General features: G+C 38.7%; 1 protein-coding gene across 3 annotated transcripts in view; it reads right to left on the bottom strand.

Moving 5' to 3' along the window:
- Positions 1 to 1,365: 1,365 nt before the first annotated feature.
- The window catches only part of eda2r (ectodysplasin A2 receptor), a 31,887-nt gene continuing 8,635 nt past the window's right edge, over positions 1,366 to 24,617 (bottom strand). Inside the window, exons 2-10 of one of the 3 annotated variants that reach the window (XM_061250122.1) lie at positions 21,281 to 21,358; positions 16,198 to 16,297; positions 15,186 to 15,364; positions 14,044 to 14,132; positions 13,569 to 13,733; positions 13,316 to 13,420; positions 12,728 to 13,236; positions 10,377 to 10,425; positions 1,366 to 2,634 (exon numbers count right to left, since the gene is read on the bottom strand). In XM_061250122.1, the coding sequence (XP_061106106.1) occupies positions 2,342 to 2,634; positions 10,377 to 10,425; positions 12,728 to 13,236; positions 13,316 to 13,420; positions 13,569 to 13,733; positions 14,044 to 14,132; positions 15,186 to 15,364; positions 16,198 to 16,297; positions 21,281 to 21,358 (1,567 nt within the window). In that variant the 3' untranslated portion in view covers positions 1,366 to 2,341. Of the gene's footprint in view, positions 2,635 to 10,376; positions 10,426 to 12,727; positions 13,237 to 13,315; positions 13,421 to 13,568; positions 13,734 to 14,043; positions 14,133 to 15,185; positions 15,365 to 16,197; positions 16,298 to 18,846; positions 18,976 to 19,210; positions 19,348 to 21,280; positions 21,359 to 24,617 lie in introns of those variants that run through there. The other 2 variants (XM_061250124.1, XM_061250123.1) reach the window with 2 other exon arrangements.

The raw sequence follows: 24,617 nt of genomic DNA, 5'->3' as shown, positions 1-24,617 counted from the left end.
AAGCTGAGACATACAAAAAAACAAAAACAGTAAGAGACATAGATCAAACAATAAGCTTACCGAAGGAAACAGATCAGAACATCATTAAATAGAAAGAGAGCACTGGTGTATGTTTGGGATCATTGCCTTGCTGTGAGATGAAGCACCATCCAATGAGCTTGCAGCCATTTGATTTAACATGAGCAGATAAGATGCTTTTGCATATTTTCAGCCTGCACACTTTGCTCTTGCCATCACTCTGATTCAAGTGAATCTTGGTCTTATCTGTTCCCAAGATATTTTTTCCAGGACTCTTCAGGCTCGTTTTGGCACTACTTACAGTAGCGAACTGTAACCTGCATATCCTGTTTTTGCAGCTAACTAGTGGTTTGCATCTTCAGGGTAGCCCCTGTAGATCTGTTTGTGAAGTCTTCTGTGGAGAGTAGTTATTAACACATCCACACCTGCCTGCCGAAGAGTGTTTCTGACCTATTAGTCGGGTATTTTTTTTTTTTTTCTCAATTATGGTGACAATTAATTGGTCATCAACTGTAGAGGTCTTCCTTGGCCTACCAGCACGTTTGCAATTACTGAGCTCTCTTTATTCTTAATGATGTGCCAAATAGTATATTTTGATAAGCCTATTGATTCTATTTCTTTCTTATTTAGCCTTCCTTCCTTGACTGTCATTTTCACAACTCTGGTCCTCATGTTGACAAACGCCAATAACAAACTCAAAGGCAATCAAAGAAAAGCAGAAGGGGTACTTTTGAAGTCAACTCTCAAGTGCAAAGGTGATATACATACCTTTCAAGAACATGCTGAAATACTTTCTTTTTCAATAGTAGCCCTTGCTGTAGGCGACAAACCCATAAATAAAAGATGAGAAAGGTATATGCAACGTATAGTGCATAATAACAAAATAGATTAAGAAGCACTGTCAGTGAATTAGACATCATGGTAAAAGTGGAATTATATTTTCTAGATTTATTCTGCACCGAAAAGACTAAACAAATACCAATTTTGTATTAGTGAAATTCTGTTTATTAAAGTTTCAAAATGTCAAAGTATGTTTCAAAATGTCATTTAATATTTAACATTTCAGTTGTCTTCTGTGTAATTAATTTTACCCTGGCCAGGAATTACAAGAATCATTGACTATTTCAAATTAAATGCATATGGTTTTGAACACATCCAACATAAGAAATATGCCAAATGTAGTATGTTTCTAGACTTTAACCTTCTAGACTTTAAGACAAGTATGCCTAATTTAGTATGAAGTAAACATAACACCCAGAAAACTTCATATGTAAGCATTTGGTTTATCTGAAAAATTGTGTTCAGTTTCTCCATCTTATGATACTTCATGAAATTCAAGTGGGACTATTCTTTGAGAACATTATCATTTATTGACAGAAAAATACATTTTTGAGGATACAGAACTTGGATTCTCAAAACAAAATCCATAAAATACAATCAGACCATTTCTAATTAATTACCACATTCACCGGCAATTATTCCCGACCTGCATAGCTTCTTCATTCTTGTCTCAAAAGAATTCTACAACAGAATTTCACTGGTTAACAAGACCAGAATGGACCACAATTGTGATGCCATGGCAGGTGACGTGATGCACAACTGAAAGGCTGCTTCACACGTTTTGGTCTTTATATCCTCAGAAAAGAGCCCTCAATGTAGATGGCAGCATACAGTACCCTCTGTAATGTTTTGGACAAAGACCCATCATTTAATTGCCTCTGTACTCCAAAATTTGAGATTTGTAACAAAAAATAACATGTCAAATAAATTATAGGGCTTTGTCCCAAGCATTATAGAGGGCAGTGTAAATGTTCCAAAGACTTTCCCATTATCAAAAACATTGCCACTGTTAGTTAAAATACAAAATAAACCTAATGTTAGAGTTCACAGTAGCCTAACAAAATAATTCCACTAACAAACATATTAATTATTGCCAAATTAAGAAGAGAGTTCAGAGAAATGTGAAAGAGTGTTATGAAACACCTGTGTGTACAAGATAAACAATATTTACTTATTGTTAACATCGCACATACTGTCAAGTAAGAACATACTCCTTTTTCCACCATTATTTTCCACTTTATATCCATACTAGGATCATATAAAACAAGTACTTATATCCATACTAGGATCATATAAAACAAGTACAAAAATAGTTTTAACTCGAAGAATGGAATGAGAAATGACAGTAAAAATACATACAGTATCTGTTGTCCCTGAAATTCTCAAGTTGAATGCCGTAGCTTCAAGTTTGCCTTCCTTTATATCTAATCAGTTACAAACACCACTTTTGTAGGCAGGAGGTTTACATTGCCACTGTTGGCAGTTAGTGTGGGCAAGCTGTGGGCTGGCTCTTGGTGGCATATTCACAGAGCAGAAGCACCGCATCCAACCTCTGCAGGTGGTGGAAGGTGTTGAGAAGGTCAGGCACCGTGTGCAGGGTGCAGGAGGAGAGGTACTGGAAGACATGCTCAAACCCTTGCAGGTTCTGCAGCACCTCCAGAGGGACACCCAACTCCAGTGCTACCTGCTGGTAGTTCCTAACTCCAGGAAATGCCGGGTTCAGTTTCAAGGCCAGAGACTCAACGAGAACCTGAGGCAGCCTTCCAAGATGAATGCCTGGAACAAACCGAAATTAGTTTAATCGGTTAATCGGCTTACAGTTATGGGCAAGGCACTTTTGGAGCAGACTGAAGCAAACCTTTAGACAAGTAACAAGGGATAATTGTTGTAGAACTGTAATTGTAACTATGTTGAGATAAAATTTGAGTCTTGTAGAGAGGAGTCAGTGGATATAATGATATTTAATATCGTATGTTCTGACTATTATTCTGACTGTTATTTGAGCATACACATAGGGCCAGTTTTGTAGACTGCAGATTCTCCATATAGAAGTCAATTTATTCCAGAACTAAGCTTAATCTGCATCTGGCCCAGCCCACAATGTACAAAAATGTACTAAAAAGAATTATTCAGTGAAAATACTGCTTAGCAAATAAGGACCACATAATCAGAGGTGATATGGTAAATGGTTGGCATTTATATAGCTCCTTTATCCAAAGCGATTGTTCTCATTCACCCATTCATACACCAACGGTGATTGGCTACCATGCAAAGCACCAACCAGCTCATCAGGAGCAATTGGGGGGTAGGTGTTTTGCTCAGTGACACTCGACACACCCAGGGTGGGATCGAACCGGCAACTCTCCGACTGCTAGACGACTGCTTTTGCCTCCTGAGCCAGTGTTGCTCCCTTAATACATTGGCCCAAAGACATTATACTGAACAGCCAGCGAATCAGTCCAAAAAAACTAACCACCAGTCTGTATCGCTCCAAGTTAATATAGACAAATGTCCTTACCCAAACATTTACTGAAGCCCATTTAGCATTTCTTGTTTTTTGAAGGGGGGAATTTGTTTCAGATTATTTCCCAATTTGTTTGACAATTGCCCTGTTCATTTCAATTGCCCATGTTAGTTGAGGAAATACCGCTACGACCCCGTCCCCTGGCAGTCGGAAAGAGATAGACATGGCTTCTTCAAGCTGCATTGTCTCGAGCCCCGGCCCATGATTCCGAGGCGACCAGGGCGCTTTTGTATGCGGCAAATCTCCCTGCCGATTCCCTCCCCCCACCCGCGGAGCTGAAGTCCGTACTCGCCGTTCTCTCGTGCGCTGGCCGCACTCGGCTTTTTGGCAGGACCGGGGCATGAACACCGGTCCTCAGTGTGCCACTGCCTCAAACTGATGCCTGAATCACGGTCTTAGCCGGGTGCCACCACGCCACTCTATTTCGCATTTCTTACTGGTTTCATAACCATTAATATCGCTGCTGCTCAGAGCATTTTACTCTTCTACATCAGATTTCAGAGCTGATGAAACTACCTTTCATATGAAAAATTCAAGCAATGAAATTCCCCTTCACTTCACATGGTCCAATATCCCATTGTACACAGTGCAGAACTTATATGAAAGAAGATCTGAAGCATCAGTTATTTTTGGTCTCTCCAGTAACTGAATGCAGGAACCATTTGAAAGGAGTCAGTGATAGTGTCAATGAACATAATGGTGTAAGTCAATTTGTATAAGCAGGTCAGCTTAGTGTGAACTAAGACTGATAGACATAAAACTAGTTAAACATGCAATACCATATGTTTTTCTACAAATGAAATTATTTGTAATTAGTACATTTTATGATTATTAAACTGTGCTCAGAGAAAAATTATCACTTGTTTACCTTAATGATGAGCATATACACTCACTGAGCACTTGTTCATGCAATGATCTAATCAGCCAATTGTGTGGCGGCATTGCAATGCGTACAGTCATGCAGATACGGGTCAGGGGCTTCAGATCATTCTCACAGATTGGGATAAAAATGTGATCCAAGTGACTGTGACCGTGGAATGATAGTTGGTGCCAGACAGGGTGGTTTGAGTATCTCATAAACTGCTGATCTCCTGGAATTTTCACACACAACAGTCTCTACAGAGAATGGTGTGAAAAACAACAAAAACATCCAGTGAGCAGCAGTTCTGAGGGCAGAAACACCTTGTCAATGAGAGAGGTCAGAAGAAATGGCCAGACTGGTCAAAGCTGACAGGAAAGTGACAGTGACGCAAATAACCACACATTACAACATTAGCGTGCAGAAGAGCATCTCTGAACACACAATGCTTCAAACCTCAAAGTTGATAGGTTACATTGAGAAAGAATTGTACTACTATAAGTATAAGCCAACACAAAACACTGTGGCATTTTATTTTTTTGCAAACCGCTGACCTTTGAAATGCATTTATAATACGTTTACTATGCAGGGGAGTTTTTCATAAACAGCAGGGGCCGCCTTTTAAGAGCATCATCAAACAGAATTAGGCTGATTAAAACTGTACTGCTTACAATTATGCCATTTGCTGTTGCAGAGTGGTTGTTTCATCCTCACTGTAGCCTGTGGAACAGTGACATGCAAAAGGCTGCTGGACTATACTTCTGGCCAAGATAAAGAACATTCTTATGAGACAGCAGTGCAGAATGGAAAACCTCTGTTTTTGTACATTCAAGGTGAAGCTGTAAGCCCTGCTTTTTAAACGTCTTACTGTGAACATAAGTAGAACAGCAGATTGACTGAAACACAGCAAATAGCAATGAAGAACCAATTACTTAATATTTTGTTTAGTCTGAAAAGGTATCCATACAACATGGAGTCATCGGGAACTTTTTGTTTTAAATTGTAGGGAAAAATTATGTAAGGGATAACGCCCTTCAAACGAGTCAGTTCGAGTGTACCACCCTGAAGGGTAATTATTTCCTCATAACTAATTTGCTAAAGTAATGTAGTTATGGAAAAAATATTTTTAGTTTAGAAACAAAAATGTATTCATAGAAGTGCAATGGGAACAGGAGAAAAACATTGTCCCTGTTGCTGAGGAAAAAAAATCTTTACACAGCGTAAAATTGCCTGCTGCAACTAAAAGCCAACTGCATCATCGGCGAAGAAAATTTCACTAGCTCATCATCGCCGAAAGGAAATAAAAAGTTAGGCTGTAAACTAATGTTAGCTTGCAAAATAATAGTAAGCAATTTATAGATATTTGATGCTGTATTCCAGACTGCAATCAGCTGGCATGTCTCGTTTTTGCAGCCAGTCCCGCAAAACAACATATTCAAATAATTAAATTAGACTTCAAGCCACGATGTAGTTTACAGAGAATATCAGTGTACTGAATATATTTTAGCCTCTCTGGGCATTCTGTGTCCATGTTCCTCTACACCTGCGGCACTTTCTGTTGCTTTACAGAGTGAATTACAAACTGTAAATGTTTGATCAGTGTGTAAGTTGTGTTATTATTACTGCATTATATAAGTTGAAATGCTCGGTTACATTATGTTTGAAACATCTCCCATGGTTCTCTTTCCGACAATGCAAAGTGTAGCCTAACTCAATGCAATGTAGCCTAAAGCAATTTTTGTCACCAGATTGGCTAAAACCAGACTACTTGCATAAATTCAACACATTGCATCTTATATGTTGTTTGCATTGATATTTGTTGGATATTTTAGCCGTGAATAATTTCTGCGCACCTGTTTGATCTGTTCTGGTTAGCAAGATTATATGAAGACGTGTCACATCTCAGCCAATCAGAATGCCATATTTGCCCTCAATGGTCGGATGTTTTTCAGTGCCGTGGTATAACTTACAATAATGTAAAAGGTTAATAAGAGTAAATAACATATAACAGTTTCTTTTTGAAGTGTCTTTCTATAAAATGAAGTGCCCCATAATATTGTCTCTAGTTTGGCCTAAAATATAGCTGCATAATTTCAATATAATTGCAAGTTAGTTGTATAACTGCAAGCAATTGAAAATGATGTTGGTGATTCAAATTCATAATAATGATTATCACAGATGGGCCAAGCATTAAAGTGTTTTTCCATGGTCGACCAGTCCTGCATGCTTATAGATTTAAAAAGCATGGCAATGATCTGCAATTAAGTTTTATATGGAATGAAAATGTGACATTCAAGAGGTATTTAAGTGATAATGCTAAATGGCAGGGACAAACAACCATAAATCAGTTCAATAAACAACAAATCTAAAACATGAGAACAGATACAAACAGTTGAAAACAAAATTAAAAGGCGCCTGAGAATTTAGAGCACCTGGTACTGCACTAAATGAATGTACATCTTCACAGCTAATTTAACAGTGGGGGATTTTGAAATTAGGCAGATAAAAATACGTATCTCTAAATACATTTTGCCACTTTATTGAAGCTAGTTGATGAGGCACAAAGTTAAAGTTGGCTGATGATGAATGAAACGAATAGGAGTTGTTAAATAAAATTTATGTTACGTAATGTTTATGTCAACATCACAGTAGATTACCATTTCATTACAGTAGATTACCATTTCCTTCTGAAGTTGGCAGCACATGAGCAGAAACAATTGGATTTGCATCACATAAAGAGTGTTTTTTTTCTGCTTACGAAATGCATATGTTTATAATTATGAGATGACTCTTACAAGCCCCTTAGGGTTTCTTTCCTCTTATTTTGCATCTTACGTTTGATGTCATCCTTTTATTTTCTTGTATGCTTTTAAAAAAATGTACTGCAGTGTACAGCGTATTTCAATATTCAGTATCTGTTATATTTAAATATAGAGATATTCCATTCATCACATACATAGGTGTATGTATCCCTGGACCTTGGAAGTCATCTGTGATTTATTTTGTTTATTGTAATGAGTGCAAACTTGGAACTGTAGAAAAATCAGCTTATAAATTTTTGGGGATTGCGATTGTTGTTGGAACCCCCCCCAGGACCCCTGGTCTATGATGATCATAGGCAATTGTTAAGTCCATTAAATTGGCCATCAATCCACATAAAATGGATGATTACTGGTAATTGAGTGCATCTGCGAACCATGCTGTCACACTGTACTGTAAAAATGTGTTCTACTTCGCTAACAGGCCTCCAGAAAATGTGTCTTTTTGTTTTGTAAGGTATACAGACTGGGTACAACGTACACTATTTAGAAGAAACATCAGCCGGTCTAAACACATAAATCACAGAGCACTATGCAGTAGCGGACCGTGCACTTCAGACCTCTGCTGTCTAAGTGTCCATCCATCCATCCATCCATTATCTTAACCCGCTTATCCTGAACCGGGTCGCAGGGGAGCTGGAGCCTATCCCAGCATACATTGGGCGAAAGGCAGAAATACACCCTGGACAGGTCGCCAGTCCATTGCAGGGCACACACCATTCACTCACACACTCATACCTATGGGCAACTTAAAGAGATATTTTTTTTAGGCCTTTTTCAGCTTTATTGGACAGCATATAGTATAGAGAGACAGGAAGAATGGGAGTGAGAGAGAGGGGAAGACATGCGACAAATGTCGGACGGTCGGATTCGAACCGCCGACGTCACGGCTCGCAATGAGCATGCGGTCAGTGCTCTACAGGCTGCGCCACCGAGACACCCCACCTATGGGCAATTTAGACTCTCCAATCAGCCTAACCTGCATGTCTTTGGACTGTGGGAGGAAACCAGAGTACCCGGAGGAAACCCACGCAAACATGGGGAGAACATGGACCGTCGAACCCAGGACCTCCTTGCTGTGAGGCGGCAGTGCTACCCACTGCACCATCCGTGCCGCCTGTCTGAGTGTCTCCGCCTCAAAATCTCACAACCACATCACCATATTATACTGCCTATAGCCAACTATGCGAACCCCTCAGCCAACCAGTAAGTACACAAAAAAGTTATTTGCCTGCTTTCGACACCATGCGTCCAATTCAAGCAATAGCAACCAGCATCATCCCCTGTCTTTACTTTACTGTTTATTTTCTATTAAAAATATTAATAATAATGACATGAGCATGTCCCAGCTGGGCCTATTTATCAGATGTTCTTTAAACAAAAAGCAATAAAATAAGCAGCAAGCAAGCTGATTCATCCTCATGTTCCTTCTTCATGACATGGCCACACAGAATATCCTCTGACCCCCGTTCATTTTGATAGCAGAGGGATTTAATCTGGATTCTGAAGGCCTTCAAGGAGGAGTCTAGATTTAATTTTCCACACAAAAAAAGCTGCTCTGAATATAATGACAGATAATAAAAGATTGACCAGACGCAAAAACATATTATTATATGAATAATTAATACATGTTTTCACTGAAGGCCTTTGACTCCACTGACACTGAGAAGCAAGTCTGGTATGATAAATACAACAAACAAAGCCACTTTAGAGGAAAGAAAACATAAATGCTAAAGTAATACCCTATTCCAGACAATTTTCTTCACAGACATTAAAATGCATTCAGGTCAAAATCAATAAACATCCATTTCGAAGGGATGATCAGAAATGAGCTCCACTGCTGTAAGATTAATCTTCACTCCCCTACCACTTGGCACCCCATTACACTGCATGCGGTTTAGAAAAGTGCCAATTTCCTGCTGTGTTCCAAGGCACAGACCAAGGTGCACCTCTCATTTCCGTAATTGCGCTACATACTCCAGGTTCTGACCTTTCTCACCCCTCCCCGCTCATTTCAATATATTTCAATTTCGCAAAAATATTTAGCAACATCAGAGCAACTGAGTGGTTCCCTAGGGAGAGATGTAATTTGAGCAGAACAGGGCATGTTCTGCCAACTTCATCATGGCCACTTGGCTGTATTTAAGCCTCTGAGCGCCACGCTCAGGTGAACATGATCCTCTCTGTCCACGACGCTCAAAGCTTTACTGGCTTGTATTTTGGCCTTCAACGTGCAGACACAGGCAATCGCATCACTTTGATTTCACAGTGCATGGAGAAAATCACTTCAGCTTTTTGAATTCGTATCACTCAAATGTTTCAAATGAGCAATTTCATAGCAATGGCTATCTGTTGCAAACGCTGCCAGCAGACAAGTGAAGCAGTGACTGGATTTTCTCTGGGTGAAAATCTCAACTCTTTTACAGCAGGAAGTAATTCTTTGCATTGGTTGATTAATGGCTGGATGCCTTATGTTATTGAATTTTTAATTTTTGTAATTTTTAAGTGGTGCACTTGGGAAAACTGAATTACATGACATTACATTGCAGCATATTTGACCTCCAGACCTGGTTTTATCACTTTCAAAAAAAATTCCATCTGTGAGAGTGGTTAGCTCACCACTATAAAGACACATTTGCAAGTGTAGCAACGTTAAATGGAAAATGACGTATAGTTGTCAAGAATTGCATTGAAATGTAATCTGGTAATAAAGACAGCCCATGGTTAAGATTTTTTTGTCTTCAATCAGGACTGAGTTATGTCTTTTCTGTATGTGTCATTCTGACTGTTTGATATGTGTTTTTTCTAGTGTTATTGTGATAATTGTGAAATGTATTTTATTTTTCAAAAAACAGTCTGGATTCAGTCAACAGAATGTACTTTTTTTTTCTTGTCAGTGATTATCAGAATTCATGAAAAAACTTTCTTGCTTCAAAGAATCCAAATATTTAGCAGATTGGGTTATTACATGTCATCTGAATTAAAATTATAATACTTATTCTGAACATAAATCTTGGTCAAAGGCATTTTCTAAAATCTTAAAGCCAAAATGGAACTGAACATCTAATAGCTTATCAGTTAGTTTCACAGTTGGCTCACATACTGGTTAATTGGTGATTGAGTGCCTAAGGAGACAATTACTTTTTCACATGGGTGATATGGGTGTTTGATAACTTTTTCACTAAATAATATTTTTTTAATGTGTTTTGTGTTCACTCAGTTTCCCTTTGTATCATATTATTTTTTGTCTAAAGATATGAAACCATTCAGTGCGACAAATATGAAATAGAGAAAACCAGAAAGGTCAGAAGCATACCTTGCATTATCCTACAACTCTTCTTCACCAGACTCTGGACACTGGAAAACTGAGAACACAAAGGCAAACACTTCAGCCCTCAAACAGAAATAAACATTTCAAACCTTTTGGCCACCTACAAGCCAAAGAAACTCCAGCACTGTGCCTCTCCCTCTCTTTTCAGAAATATTTGAGGTGCACTCAATTTCCTGTTGTAATCACGCAAAGGCAACATTATATTTTGTACCACATACTCCAGATATACAGTACCCTACATAATGTTTGGGACAAAGACCCATCATTTATTTAGTTGCCTCCACAATTCACACGTGGTTAAAGCGCACATTGTCGGATTTTATGTCATTGCAGCAGTGTTTATACTTAGTCCCCCAATTTCAGGGCACCATAATGTTTGGGACACAGCAATGTTATATTCTTTGCATGCAATGACTGTTTGAAGTCTCTGATTCATGGTCATGACCAGTTGCTGGGTGTCTTCTCTGGTGATGCTCTGCCAGGCTTGTATTGCAGCCATCTTTAGCTCATGCTTGTTTCTGGGGCCAGTCCCCTTAACCTTTCTCTTCAGCATTTGAAAGGCATAGTAAGTTGGGTTCAGATCGGGTGATTTACTTGGTCACTCCAGAATTTTCTAGCTTTAAAAAACTCCTTTGTTGCTTCAGCAGTATGTTTGGGATCATTGTCTTACTGAAGAATGAGGCCAATGAGTTTTGGGGCAATTGCTTGAACAGATAGGATGCCTCTATACACTTCAGAATGAATTTTGCTACTACCATCAGCAGTTATATCATCACCAAAGGTCATTGAGCCAGTACCTTTAGCAGCCATACATTCACAGGCCATAACACCCCCACCAGCATGTTTCACAGATGAGGTGGTATGCTTCGGATCTTGGGCACCTCCTTCTCACCTCCAAACTTTGCTCTAGTTAATCTTCATCTCATATGTCCACAAGACCTTATTCCTGATCTGTGGTTGCTCTTTTTAAGTACTGTAACCTGGCCATCATGATTTTGCAGCTATTGTTCATGAAGTCTTCAATGGTCATTGACAAATCCACACCTGACTCCTGAAGAGTGATCTGATCTGTTGGACAGGTTTTGGGGGGATTTTTCTTTATTATGGAGATAATTTTCTGTCATCATCTGTGGAGGTCATCCTTGGCCTGACAGTCAATTAGTACTCTCAGTGCTCTCTTTCTTCCAAACAGTTGATACTGGCTAAGCCTAAGGTTTGGCCAAGGTCTCTAACAATTTTATTCTTGTTTCTCAGTTTCATAATGGCGTCTTTGAGTTTCATTGGCACAACTTTAGTCCTCATGTTGATAAATAGCAATAACAGTTTCAAAAGGTGATCGAAGAGGAAAGACTAGGTGTTCTCTTATACCTGAGCAATTACACCTGAACACCAGGGTGTCCCAAACATTATGGTGCCCTGAAATGGGAGGACTCTGTATATACACTGCTGTAATTTCTACAACCAAAATACCCTTGAATAAAATCTGAGAATGTGCACTTTAACCACATGTTAATTTTGGAACTCCAAATCTAAAATTGTGGCAAATCAGAGGCAAATTAAGACACCAACATTATGGAGAGCACTGTACATACAATGATTCCACTTCAATACACAAAATTATGTATTTGTTAATGAAATATTCTGGTTTTATATTTACTATAACATGTAATAATCAATATGTATTTGTTTAAAATCCTTCAGTTCAAGTTACCAACCCTTAGAGGTGTACTCACATTGTCAATATGGTAACACTTGAATATTTAAGTGTAATGTTTCTGAGCATTAAAATGCACTGGGACCTGGGTATTCACCTCAGTGTGTCAAATGTAACGTGTGGGGTTATGCAGTAGACAGTGTGGGAGTCCTGCTCTCTTCAAGCAACTGTACCAATGACAATAAAGTGAGCACTTCATGTTCTTTACATCACCCACAACAGGCAATGGATCCATAATTAAATTCATGAAATTATACTTTCAGCCTTTACAGAACAGATGATATGAGAGAAAATTCTAGTCATAGTTTCCAGATGTCCTGATTTGGATTCAAAGTTATATTTGCAAGATAAACAATGAATGTAAAAATGTAACAGTGGAATAAACAGTGACCTTTCATGACCGTCAAAAATGGAGGTCTTAGTTTTAACATCTGCTAGGAGAATCTTAATCCTGTTGAGAACCTGAAATGTATACTCTGTTTTTCCATTCCAAATTGTGCATCACAACTAGGTCACTGCAGATATTTGATTCAACACTCAATGAACGGACACCATTTTGAAAGCAACAGGTGACACAAAATGGCTGATTTGTTTCCAGCCTCGAAAAGAGCGGTCTTATTACCGTATTGCTGCATCTGCTGCTGCAGAATTGTTTATAGCCATTCAAGCAGCTGTTGGTGGAGCAGTCAGATGGACTGTTCAGTTGCTCCACTGACAAAATCTGGTTGGAGTCTTCAGACACCTCCGTTGACGCTTTAATCTCAACAGCAGCTTTGCCATCAAGAAATAAAGAGCTGTGAAAGTCTAGCTCTGTGCACTCGACCGGCGTATGCAGATGCCTCTCTTTCTGGTCAGAGGCACAGTAAATGTTGGCCTCGTCAAATGGGATTGGAGATGGCCCCACAAGGTATTCTCCACTGTTTGCAGAGCTGGATGACCTCTGGGAGACGCACCCCAAGAAGCAGTTGGAACAGGTGGAACATCTCATCAGAGGCTGGGTCTCAGATAAGCTACTGAGGTAGCAGAGTTGGAGGTCAGAGGTTGTCGCCATGGATCCCAGAAAGGTATTAGCCTTGAGAAAGGTCTTGAGGCTGGTGGGCGAATCCACAGCACTCAAGCCTTCACTAGGACCTGTGAGACAAAGCATTTGTGTCAAATAAAATTAAATGAAAAGATGATTGCAAAGCTTAGCGAGGTAGAGGTTACCTACTTGCGACCTGTACTTCCTTCTCCAGGTTGAGGATCACAGTTTCCCCAGTCCCAGCTGTAACTGCATCACATTCACTGGGGATGGATTTTCTTGACCCAGCACATGCTGTCAGACATATCATCATTAAACAAAATGAAAGTACACTTTTCACTTTTAAGACCGAGTCCGTGACATAATGTAAGATTTTCCATCAAGCGCAGAAACAGAGGATACAATCATTTCAGAAAATTTCACTGAGGAAAGAGAAGAGTACCTTCAAATATTTTTCTCAGTGAAGCACGTCTGTAGTATACGAACAAGAAGACAGAAATGACAAGCGCCGCAGCGACCAGAGCGGCACCGGTGATGCCGGCTGAAGCGCTCCCCTGCGGTGGAGCTTTTGTGCTCCAGACTTTCGGCACTCCCTCTCCTCTGCTTCCTGAAAAACAGTTTTGTTAACGTCTACTCTGAGAGCTTCCCTTGGAACCGGCCAGAAAACATGATCATACAATGATTAAATATAACATATGAAACATAATATACATGCAGAATGTCTAAGTCTGTAAGTAGTTCAAATTTGGTGTTAAGTGGTCCGATGAGATCCTGTTTTGACAGACTCCAAAAGGCTCTGTATTTCAAACTCCCAGATAATTACCTTCCTATTCAGAGAAGGAACCATGTGAGCTGCTTGGAATTCTTCTATTTGATTTGGTACACAAAGTGGTAGGGCTGGTTTTCCTACAACTTACGGATGCATTGGTGCTCACTGGCTGATGATGGTCCGCAGGGCATGCATTCGAAATCATGCAAACCATCTATCCTAGTCTTGCTGTAAAACCTGTAATTAGATGAAAAAAGGAAGAGAAAGGACTGATTAGCAATATTTCATTTTTTTCAGGTTTCCATTTTCAGCTTTTCAATATTCATTCTTTCATCTGTCACTAACCTGCCTTGCCAATGAAAGCTGCCACAATTATCACTTAAATCACAGTCCTATGCTGTACAATAATTTACCAAAAACACATATTAATGGGACCGTGATGGACTGGCGACCTGTCCAGGTTGTATTCCTGCCTTTCGCCCAATGTATGCTGGGATAGGCTCCAGCCCCCCTGCGACCCTGTTCAGGATAAGCGGGTTCAGATAATCGATGGATGGATGGACATATTAATGGGACATCACTCCCATGATGTACTTTATTTTTATGGAAGCTTTATAAAACCAGATTTGACTTTTGCAAGAGAGACCAGGCAAGACATGCAGTGGAAATTTTAAACACTCACCGAGCACTTTATTGGGAACATTTTTACTTTATTACACCTACTTATTCATGTGATTATCTGTTCAGGCAATTGTGTGGCAGCAATGCAATGCATATTCATGTAGATATGGGTCAGGACTTTCAGTTAATGTTCACATCAACCATCAGATTAGGGAAAAAATGTGATCTAAGTGACTTTGACCATAGTCTCTAGAGTTTGCAAAGAATTGTGCAAAAAAATAAATAAAAAATAAATAAAAAATAAATAAAAAATAAATAAAAAATAAATAAAAAAATAAATAAAAAATAAATAAAAAATAAATAAAAAATAAATAAATAAAAATAAAATAATAATAATAAATCCAGTGAGCAGCAGTTCTGCAGACAGAAATGCCTTGTTAATGAGACACATCAGGGGAGAATGGCCAGACTTATCAAAGCTGACAGGAAGGTGACAGTAACGCAAATAACCACACATTACAACAGTGGTATGCAGAAGAGCATCTCTGAACACACAATGCATCATAACTGTAAGTGGATAGGCTACAGCAGTAGAAGCCTAAAAATAAGTAATAAATATCTAATAAAGTGCTCGGTGACTGTATAATTACGTTATCCATGAAGACATACCCTGGTAAACACTCTCCACAGGCTGCATTGCTCTTGGTGGTACAGGGAAACTTCTCATGCCTGTTAACCCTTTTGCAGGATTGGCAGAGCCTGCAGCTGTGATGACCCCAGTCCTCTTTAAATGACTTTGCATTGCATGAGGTGCAGTAGGCATCCCTTCCACTTCCGTATCCACACTCCTGGGAAGAGACAGGCAAAGGCAACAGACAAATGTGAGGTCATAACTCTATTTTCAGAATTTTCAGAATTTTATTTTACTATTTTCTATTTTACATCTACTGCCATTTGCAGATAAAATGCCCTCTGTCATTTTTAAAGATACAGTTCAGAGCAGAGATCAGGCCGAGCAAGTGCTGGAGGATTGTATTTTCAACTGTCGATGCTTGCAGGGTGAAAATGCATTCCGGGGTTATTTCAGGTCACGGGTTAACTTCCTTTGGCAGGAAGGTCTCAATTCCAGCCAATGCAAAGTTCCACAGCACATCTGCCAAGTCTGCTTGTGTGAACTTGGAACAACTATTTTAGCCCACAGAATGTTTAATGAATGAGCTAGCCACAGTCAAAACAAACTCTGTTCCATTATACAGCAATCAGGAATCCTTCTCTTCACAGCTGTTCTCCAAGAAAAAGCTCTCTCATAGCAAACCTGTGCTTAGAGTATTACTGGTTACTAGTTTAGGGCTGCCTGTAGTGTAGTGGTTAAGGTAAATGACTGGGACAGGCAAGATTGGTGGTTCAAATCCCAGTGTAGCCACAATAAGATCCACACAGCCATTGGGCCCTTGAGCAAGACCCTTAACCCTGCATTGCTCCAGGGGAGGATTGTCTCCTGCTTAGTCTAATCAACTGCACGTCGCTCTGGATAAGAGCGTCTGCCAAAATGCCAATAATGTAATGTAATATAGTTTGTTCTGGACAACCTCTTCATAGATACTTAACTACTTGTTGTTTAATGTAGGGAGAATTAGTTGGAATGGGTCATTTTCAATGTGTTTTCCAAAATAAAACTTACCTCAGACAATTCCTGCCCAGGTCCACATTGCTGACATTGGTGGCACTCGCCTTTGTAGTAATACTGGTTCTCTGAGCAATCCATGGCAATAATTAAGAGCCTGTCAAAGAGGACCATGTCCAGAATTATTCAACTTTAACTCTGTAACTAACACCGCTTCTGATTTGGATTGCTTTTCTGGATCATGGTAACTACTTACATTAACTTAAGATCCAATTTAATATGCAGACATATTCCTTTACTGGAACATCCACTTCCAGTCAAATGGAAATCGATACCAGGGGTTCCATCTAATCACAATTAAACAGATCTGCATACCTACTTATTATGGTAGTGAACGAGAAGCAGATTCAGCAGGGGCTGGGTGCAAGCCTGGTCTAGCATAAGAAAATTGAGCCATTGTTTTATCCTTCTGGCCTATTTTACATCTTGCTGCCTTAACAGTTTTAGTATCACATGTAAAATAACCTGAACATAATCATATAAATAAAATCAGTCTTCACATAATAATCAATGAATAGGTTGATGTTGATAGGTCACAGACATCATGATCCCATGGCATGCAAAGGATAGCTATGCAACCAAATACAAAACATGACTCTTTCTTTTGACATTATGTTAATTTGTACCAACATTGAAATGGGACTACATAGAAAAAGTGCTGTAATTACTACATGGTGAAACCAAAATATAGAAATGCCCCTACATAAACACTCTGAGCCTGCGCTTTGACCATGTGTGAATGGTCTGATTACAGAGAAAATAAAATATTAAATCAGAAAAAAAGGCAAGGTGATTCCAAACTTTTGAGCAGGGGTCTATGCATATACACTAAATAGTGAGCTCTGTTTGGGACAAAGACTTATTTATCTTAAGACTCACTTATCCAGAGTTATTGGCACCCCTGTCTGGCAGTCTTGATAACTCAACATCCAATAATTCTGGAGTCCACTGTATTTCTTCTCGATTTGGTTTATTCTGGATTTATGCATTTTGGTTTCTCAATGTATAATTTACAGAACTTTGTATACGTAAACCCCCATTTCAGGGCACCATAGTGTTTGTGACATAATAGTCTTATGTAAAAGAAAGCAGTCATGTTTAGCATGTCATAACATATCCTTTGCATACAATGACTGCTTGTCTGTGACCCATAGACATCACCATGTGCTTTGCATCTTCTCTGGTAACACTCTGCCATCTTCAGCTCCTGCCTGTTTTGGGGTTAGTTGCCTCGAGTTTTCTCTTCAGCATATGAAACACATTTTATACAGGGCAAACCCAAAATGTATAAAAATACCCTTTAATAATTGCACTTTGAGTACAGTACAGAGCCAATTCTAGAGAATGAAAAATTATGGAGCGCATGTAGTGATTACAATTACTAAATATTAACCGTCTAGCCACTGCATTTCAGATTCCAAGGTCTGCCAATTGCCACAAAACTAAGCTTGTAGAGTTTCTTCTATATGCAGTTTACACATTTCACAATGCATGTGATGCCACTCCAGGGCTATAAGACTTAAGACTTTTCCTAAAACAATGCAAAAATTCACAGATTCAAAATTTTTGTTCTTCTAATTTGTCTAAGGCATATGAACATGGTATTGGATTCTTGTTCTTGTGACCTCCGGAGATGGAGACTACACTCTTCATAGTAAGAGAATGCAAAAAAACAGCCCTAATTACAAGCTATGACAACCGCAGTGCAAAACATACATGCACATAAAAGCTAATTATAATATTCTGTATTTCTAAGTATACTCAGATGCATGTCTGAACTGAATGTAGATCATATCTCACTTCTACTACATTTTCACTGGACAATGAATACTGACATTTCTGTTCACCTAATATGTACTGACTAGTATTTAAAAGGAAAGATGATACAGACTTACTATAAGCCTACTTTTTGCATGCATCCCTTTCATGTTGTTAAGCTATCGGCCTTTACAAAATGTAAGTTCATGTATTTGCCTATTTTTGGTAGCTTCTTTTATTTTCAATCACTACCAACATATCAAACATATTTGAGGCATAATTCACAAATTAGAAGGGCTATGCAAAGGGAATCTCAGATGTCAATCAACAGACTTCTAGGCCTTAGCATGTCACTGTTCCTTCCACATGGTAGGCAGAAGGGTAAATTATACTGCAAACTCTGAAAGGCTTGATGCTCAAAAATACTTATTCTAAATTGTCTTGTCATTATGTCACCTTCATAAAAATGTATTGTAACATTAGTTGATAAATCAAATAGTAAAGAAATTAAATTATAATCATCATCATCACTATTTTGTCATCAGAATGATCATCAACTACAACAAATAAAACAATAACAATCCAACAACAATTATGGCAGAAACGTAAAGTTTTAAATTGCTTTACAATTCTGATATTGATTTGCAAATATAATCAACATCCACAAAAGTAGAAATCTTAAACCTGACTGACTATCAAAGTATGATCATACAAAAAATAAAACAGAGCATCACAGGACCTACAATTATGCGGTCCTCTTAGACGCATGCCCTCCCTCACAGAACCGAGCGAATGAGTAATCATAACTACAGAAGTCGCCACCCACTCCTGTCAACTATATTCACTTATTGAATAATATGTTGCGTTAAACGCAGTACAGTAGCCTACCTTGAGCGATATGCTCGACGATTAATAAAAGTTTTTTGTGTCGTTATAATCGAGAGCCACTTCTGCGTATTGCAACACAGACTCAGTCGTATGCACTGTTTCATGCATGCCCAGACATGCCTTTACCAGGCTTGGACTAAAGGCAGAGACCATCACCAGTCCACGCTACGCTCCAGAACGAAATGATGCGCGATACTATAGCCTACTTACCGACGAGTATTCACTATTATGTTTGAGATTGGTTCAGCGAGCGATAATTTCAAATAACCACTCTGGGCAATCTAACTATTTCTAACATTCAAGTATTAAAGTAACATAACATGTTCAAACTATGCTGAATGTAACGAGAAAACGTTTATTTTACCTCTACTATCGGTCCGTCTCAGATATCAGCTTTTGTCAGTAATAGGCTATATGAGGTATTATTTGTAAACGTAAAAAGGATAGGTGCCGTAGCCAGAACTTAAGCAGGAACACATTGATGCAACACAGTGCAATAACAGTGCAATCCTATCCACGTAGATCGTTAGGATCTCGTTTCAAGTGCGCATGTCAACCCAAGGTAACCCGTGCAGGGTTCTGTGTTAAAAAATATAATTACGATGTGACATAGTTTAATCAATATTCCGATTTTAATAGACTTAACTTAAACTGCTCATTGTGCACCACAGTTTTCAAATAGAAAAAATGTATATTTTCGCGAATTTATCCGAAGCGCAGCTCCGTACAGGGTGGAACAATCTACTTAAAGCTTGAGGGATTCGTGGATTTTTTATTCCTGAGAAATATCCCTATATTGGTCAAAAAATGTACAAGAATGAAAAAAGAATCAATTTTATAAAGTATATGAGTTCAAAGAAATGACACTATTCTCAATTTAGTTTATAACTATAGCAAATTATGGTAGGCTAGTGGAACTATTTGTTTTATGAGGGGAGACTGCCTGTTTCAAGAAAGTGTTACAGATGGTGGTACTTGGTTATTGATGATTTCAGCAAAATTACAGGCTCTTGACAAAAAAATGACAACACAATGTTGTTAAATGAATAAATACAGTGGCTTCAGAAAGTATTCAGACCCCTTCACTTTTTTTTGTTATAGATTTCATTTTAAAATTGATAAAATTGCCATTCTTGCCCATCAATCTACACTCAATAACCCAAAATGACAAAGTGAAAACAAGTTTAGAAATTCACAGATGTATGAAATCAAAAACTGAAATCTCTCATTTATATAAGTATTCAGACCCTAAATCCGGTACTTTGTAGAAGCCCCTTTCGCAGAAGTTACAGCTTTGAGTCTTCTTGGGTAAGTCTCAATGAGCTTTGCACACCTGGATTTGGGCATTTTATCCCATTTGTTCTGGCAGAAGCTTTTCCCAAAGGCACTCCAGCATTGTCTTGGCTGTATGCTTTGAGGCATTGTCTTGCTGAAAGGCAAACCATCGCCCCAGTCTGAGGTGGCATGCATTCTGGAGCAGGTTCTTGAAGGTCCTCCCTATATTTGGCTGCATTCAACTTTCCCTCACCACCATGCTTCACTGTAGGGATGGTGTTAGCTAGGTGATGAGCAGTACTTGGTGTTTGCCAGACATAGCGCTTGGAGTTCTGCCCAGTGAGTTCAATTGTCTCAGACCAGAATCTTTCCCTGATGCTCTCAATCTTTTAAATGGCATTTGGCAAACTCCAAGTGGTCGCTTATATGCCTTTTATTCCTTTCAGCAGGTTCTCCCATCTCTAGAGGATTCTTGTTGGGTTCTTGGACACCTCCCAGACCAAGGCCCGGTTACATAGTAAGGAATCCTGGTGGTTCCAAACTTCTTCCATTTCACAATTATTGAGGCTACCATGCTGCTGGGAATGCTCAAAGCTTTAGAAATGGTTTTTTTCCCTGACCTATTGCTATTGCTATTGCTATTGCTATTGCTATTGCTATTGCTATTGCTATTGCTATTGCTATTGCTATTGCTATTGCAGTAGCCTACAGCAACTTGGTTTTTGTCCTGAGATGCAGTGCAATTGTAGGACCTTATATGCACAGGTGCGTGCCTTTCTAAACTATTTCCAATCAATTTAATTTGCCACAAGTGGACTCCAATCAAGTTCCAGATAGATCTCACGGATAATTAAAGCAAACAGGATGCACCTGATCACAATTTGGAGTGCCACAGCAGTGTATGAATACTTATGTAAATGAGAGATTTCTAAAAACATGTTTTCACATCATTGTGTGTTATTGAGTGTAGATTGGTGGTTGATATGAATTTAAAATTAAACCTACAACACAATAGTGTGGAAAGGGTGAAGTGGTCTGAATACTTGTTGTTTCAAGGAAATCAAAGTAACAATTGGGATCAATTCAGTGGTTGGAATAGGGATAAGCTAATGAAGCTGTATGTAGCGATCAACTGAAAAAAATACCCAGTGAATTCTACCTGATCTCGATGCATGTGAACATGGCTGACTTCTGTTGGGCTCCTGCCAGTCTTGTGTCTGATGAATCCAGAGCTGAGCTGTGGAGTAATTGCAACTGTCAGCAATTCCACAGCTATTTTCCTCTTCCTGAATGTGCTGTAGGCTCACTACAAAGGTGGGTCAATTACACTGATCCAACTAGTTTGCCAGTAGGGGTATGTAGGAGCATTCAAAGGCTGGAAAATTATTAGGACATTGTGCCTAGAGTGTTTCTTGCAACTACCTGTGTTGCAACTGCTAGATGGCAACTTGATTAAAAAGTAATGACTGAAGTAAAGCTTCTCTATAAACCACAGCAGGACAAAGTACAGGACTTCTTGGATTGTAGTGATTTGAAACGGTTTGTTTACTGTACTGTTCTGAACAAAATTGCACAAGTACTTTGAATATTCATCCAGGAAGACTTGATTGGTAAATACCTGGTAAAAATGGGTAAACATGCCATCTAGCACTGATGTAGGTGTCATGTCAGGGCATCCATTCATGCTCTTATTGGGGGGCCACCACTTTATACCCCATCTCTGAAGCCTTTACCAACATGTTCATGGATAAGATGTAGAGGATAACAAAGATGGTACAGCCAGTTATGCTGTCTTTCTCAAGCCAGTGCCACTCTAATAGCGTCTCTCTATTGGGGACTCTAAGATGCAAGCTGTTGTAGTAAAGGGTGAGATCTCTGATCCTGCCTCAGACATAGTGCTGTTTTAGAGCTCTCTGCACTAGCTTGTGGGGTATCAACCCATAAGCATTTGCAAGATCAAGCCAAAGCACCAGCAAGTCTCCATAGTCTTCCAGAGCCTCTCAAATAACCTGTTGCTATACTTGTCCCTAAGGAGATACTCTGTCAGGAAATACTCTGATGAATACCCTTCCCTCCACACTTAGCAGTGAGATTATTCAAAACTGCTCAATGGCTTGTGAATTATTCGCATGGATTGAAAACTCCCTTAGCACATCTCCACTGGTGTGGTGTACCACCTGCCTCAGATTGTCCTCAGGATCTTCCAGAGCCAGTGGGGAAGACTTGGACTCTTGTAGACCTTATAGGGCACTCGCTTGGTCTAAAGGTCAAGCTGTTCTGACGACCCCCTGAATTCTCTTCCAACACTGTTTGTTGTCATTGAACTCAGTGGTGGAGCTTGATGGAGTATGACGCTACAATGCCCAAGGTTCCGCTACCTCTCTGGCTATGGCTATGGCTATGACTCTGCCGAAGCAGCTTTTTTGTGAGCCCTAAGGTGTTAGTGACATGCTTTGGACATGCCTTCATTCATTTCTATGGCACTGATGCTGAAAGGATGTGCAAATATTGAAATCGACAATCATATTTTATTAAATCACCAATTATATTTCATATTGATTTCATAATTTCCCCCTATTAATGATAGTTATTATGATGCATAATTTGCTAAATATATGTGTCAATTAAGATGACACATTTCCTTTCCCTTTCTGAAGAAAAAAGTGGTCTAGCTTCTTTCAACAAGCATTTGCAAATCTGAGGTAACCATGGAAACTAGGGACTAAAGAAATCACTCTGGTTTTCAATAAAGGATCTCTCATTGTTGTAAATGCAGTTTTTTTTTTTTTTTTGCCTAATTCAACAGTTAACATAGTATTTTTCAACGAATGTGGAACTCTGCTTTACATTCAGTATTTGGCCTACTTTTAGCATGCACAAACTAATTTGGTGAATTCTTAGTTTGTCCACAGTAAAACATATACTGTAGCAACCTATGGTTTTAACTCACTCACATCTTTACATTTTTAGTTGATCCCACAATCAACTACAAGAACTAATGGAAATTGTTTAGACACATTTAATTTCCCCTTGAAAAGATATCATAATCCAGCTTTATCTAAGGCAGCTAAGGTAACCATGGAAACCTTTGGCTCTCTAAACAACTCAAAAACCACTTTACAACTTTAGAGCTATTATTATTGCTGTATTTATGCAGGACAGTAATTACAGTCAATTGTTCTTTTTCAGTTCTCATACTACTACTAACATGATCTGTTAAAAATGCATGAAAATCTTCAGATCTACATTCCATCTTAGACATTTGCCCTTATAGGTATCTTTCTATTTGATATTTGCCTTATATTAAAACAATAACATAACAACTATAGCTAATATTCAATTAGATTAAATGAATGTAGACATTGGTAGGTTTGCCTAAGAGATGGGTAGTAAGTGATATATGTATGTTTATAATCTTAAATGTGAGCTCACAGCTATGAATGATCCATAGTGTGTATCTTGTTATGGGAAAGTTGGGAAATTCTTGTATCTTTCCAGCTTTAATTGTTTTATTCCCTTCTGTGTTACTCTGTGAAGCGTCTTTGTGACAGTCTTCTATAAAAGGTGATAAAAAAAAAATTATTGAATTGAACTGAATTAAGCATCTTTCAATGGTTGAACAGAAAATTAATAATCACTTTGGTAACACTATACAATAAGGTAATAATTCTTATAATAATTCTTATTATTTTCATGGTGCAATTTCCGATCACTATGGTAACAGGATAACCTTCTCTGCATTTTAGAAAGCCATATAATACACAAAATATGGTCTTTTTCATGGCAAGCGTCCAATGAACCAACTACATAATGCAATTCTAAAACCTGAAAACTAGGAGAAATATTGATAGAATGTCCATTGTTTACTTAGAATTTCTCTGGAGGAATTATCATTGTTTTTGATTTGCCATTGCATACTTCTACAAAAGTACATAGGAATGCGATTCTCTACGTTTTATATGGGCTCTCTCGAACAGGATGAGGCCACACACAATCTTAATGATAAATTGCAAATCAATAAAAGGTTGACATTTTACACCAAAAATGTATTTTGCGATGCCTACGTCTAAATGGAGGACTTCCCATGGAGGACTTCCAAGGAATCTTTCGTCTGACAAAAAGAGGGAGACATAGGGGGAGGGTGACAGGTGGGATGAAGTGGCATAATATAATTTCATTTCCTTTTGGAGTCTCCAAATGTCCTTTTTTGATAACTGCATAGAAAAAACAATGCAGAATGCTAATTTGTGGAGATATTGCCATCAAACTTTAAAGGAAATGTGTCCATTGTATTTTTAAGCATGCCAGGCACCGCCATATTAATCTGTATACACTGAAAATTTGAAGATTTCTTGAGTGAGAAAAAAATCTTCCACTTGTTTGAGCACAGCTGTCATTTACTTTAATGGGCATGCTTGCTTCACGACTGGTTGATCTGTGGAAGATTATAACTACATTCAATCAAACAAGCAAACGGGTCTTGACTGGCACTTCGA

Source organism: Conger conger, chromosome 7, assembly GCF_963514075.1.
Source record: "Conger conger chromosome 7, fConCon1.1, whole genome shotgun sequence".
NCBI classification, from domain to species: Eukaryota; Metazoa; Chordata; class Actinopteri; order Anguilliformes; family Congridae; genus Conger; species Conger conger.
Note: the sequence above shows the minus strand (reverse complement) of the source record. Positions and strands in the feature narration are given on the sequence as shown.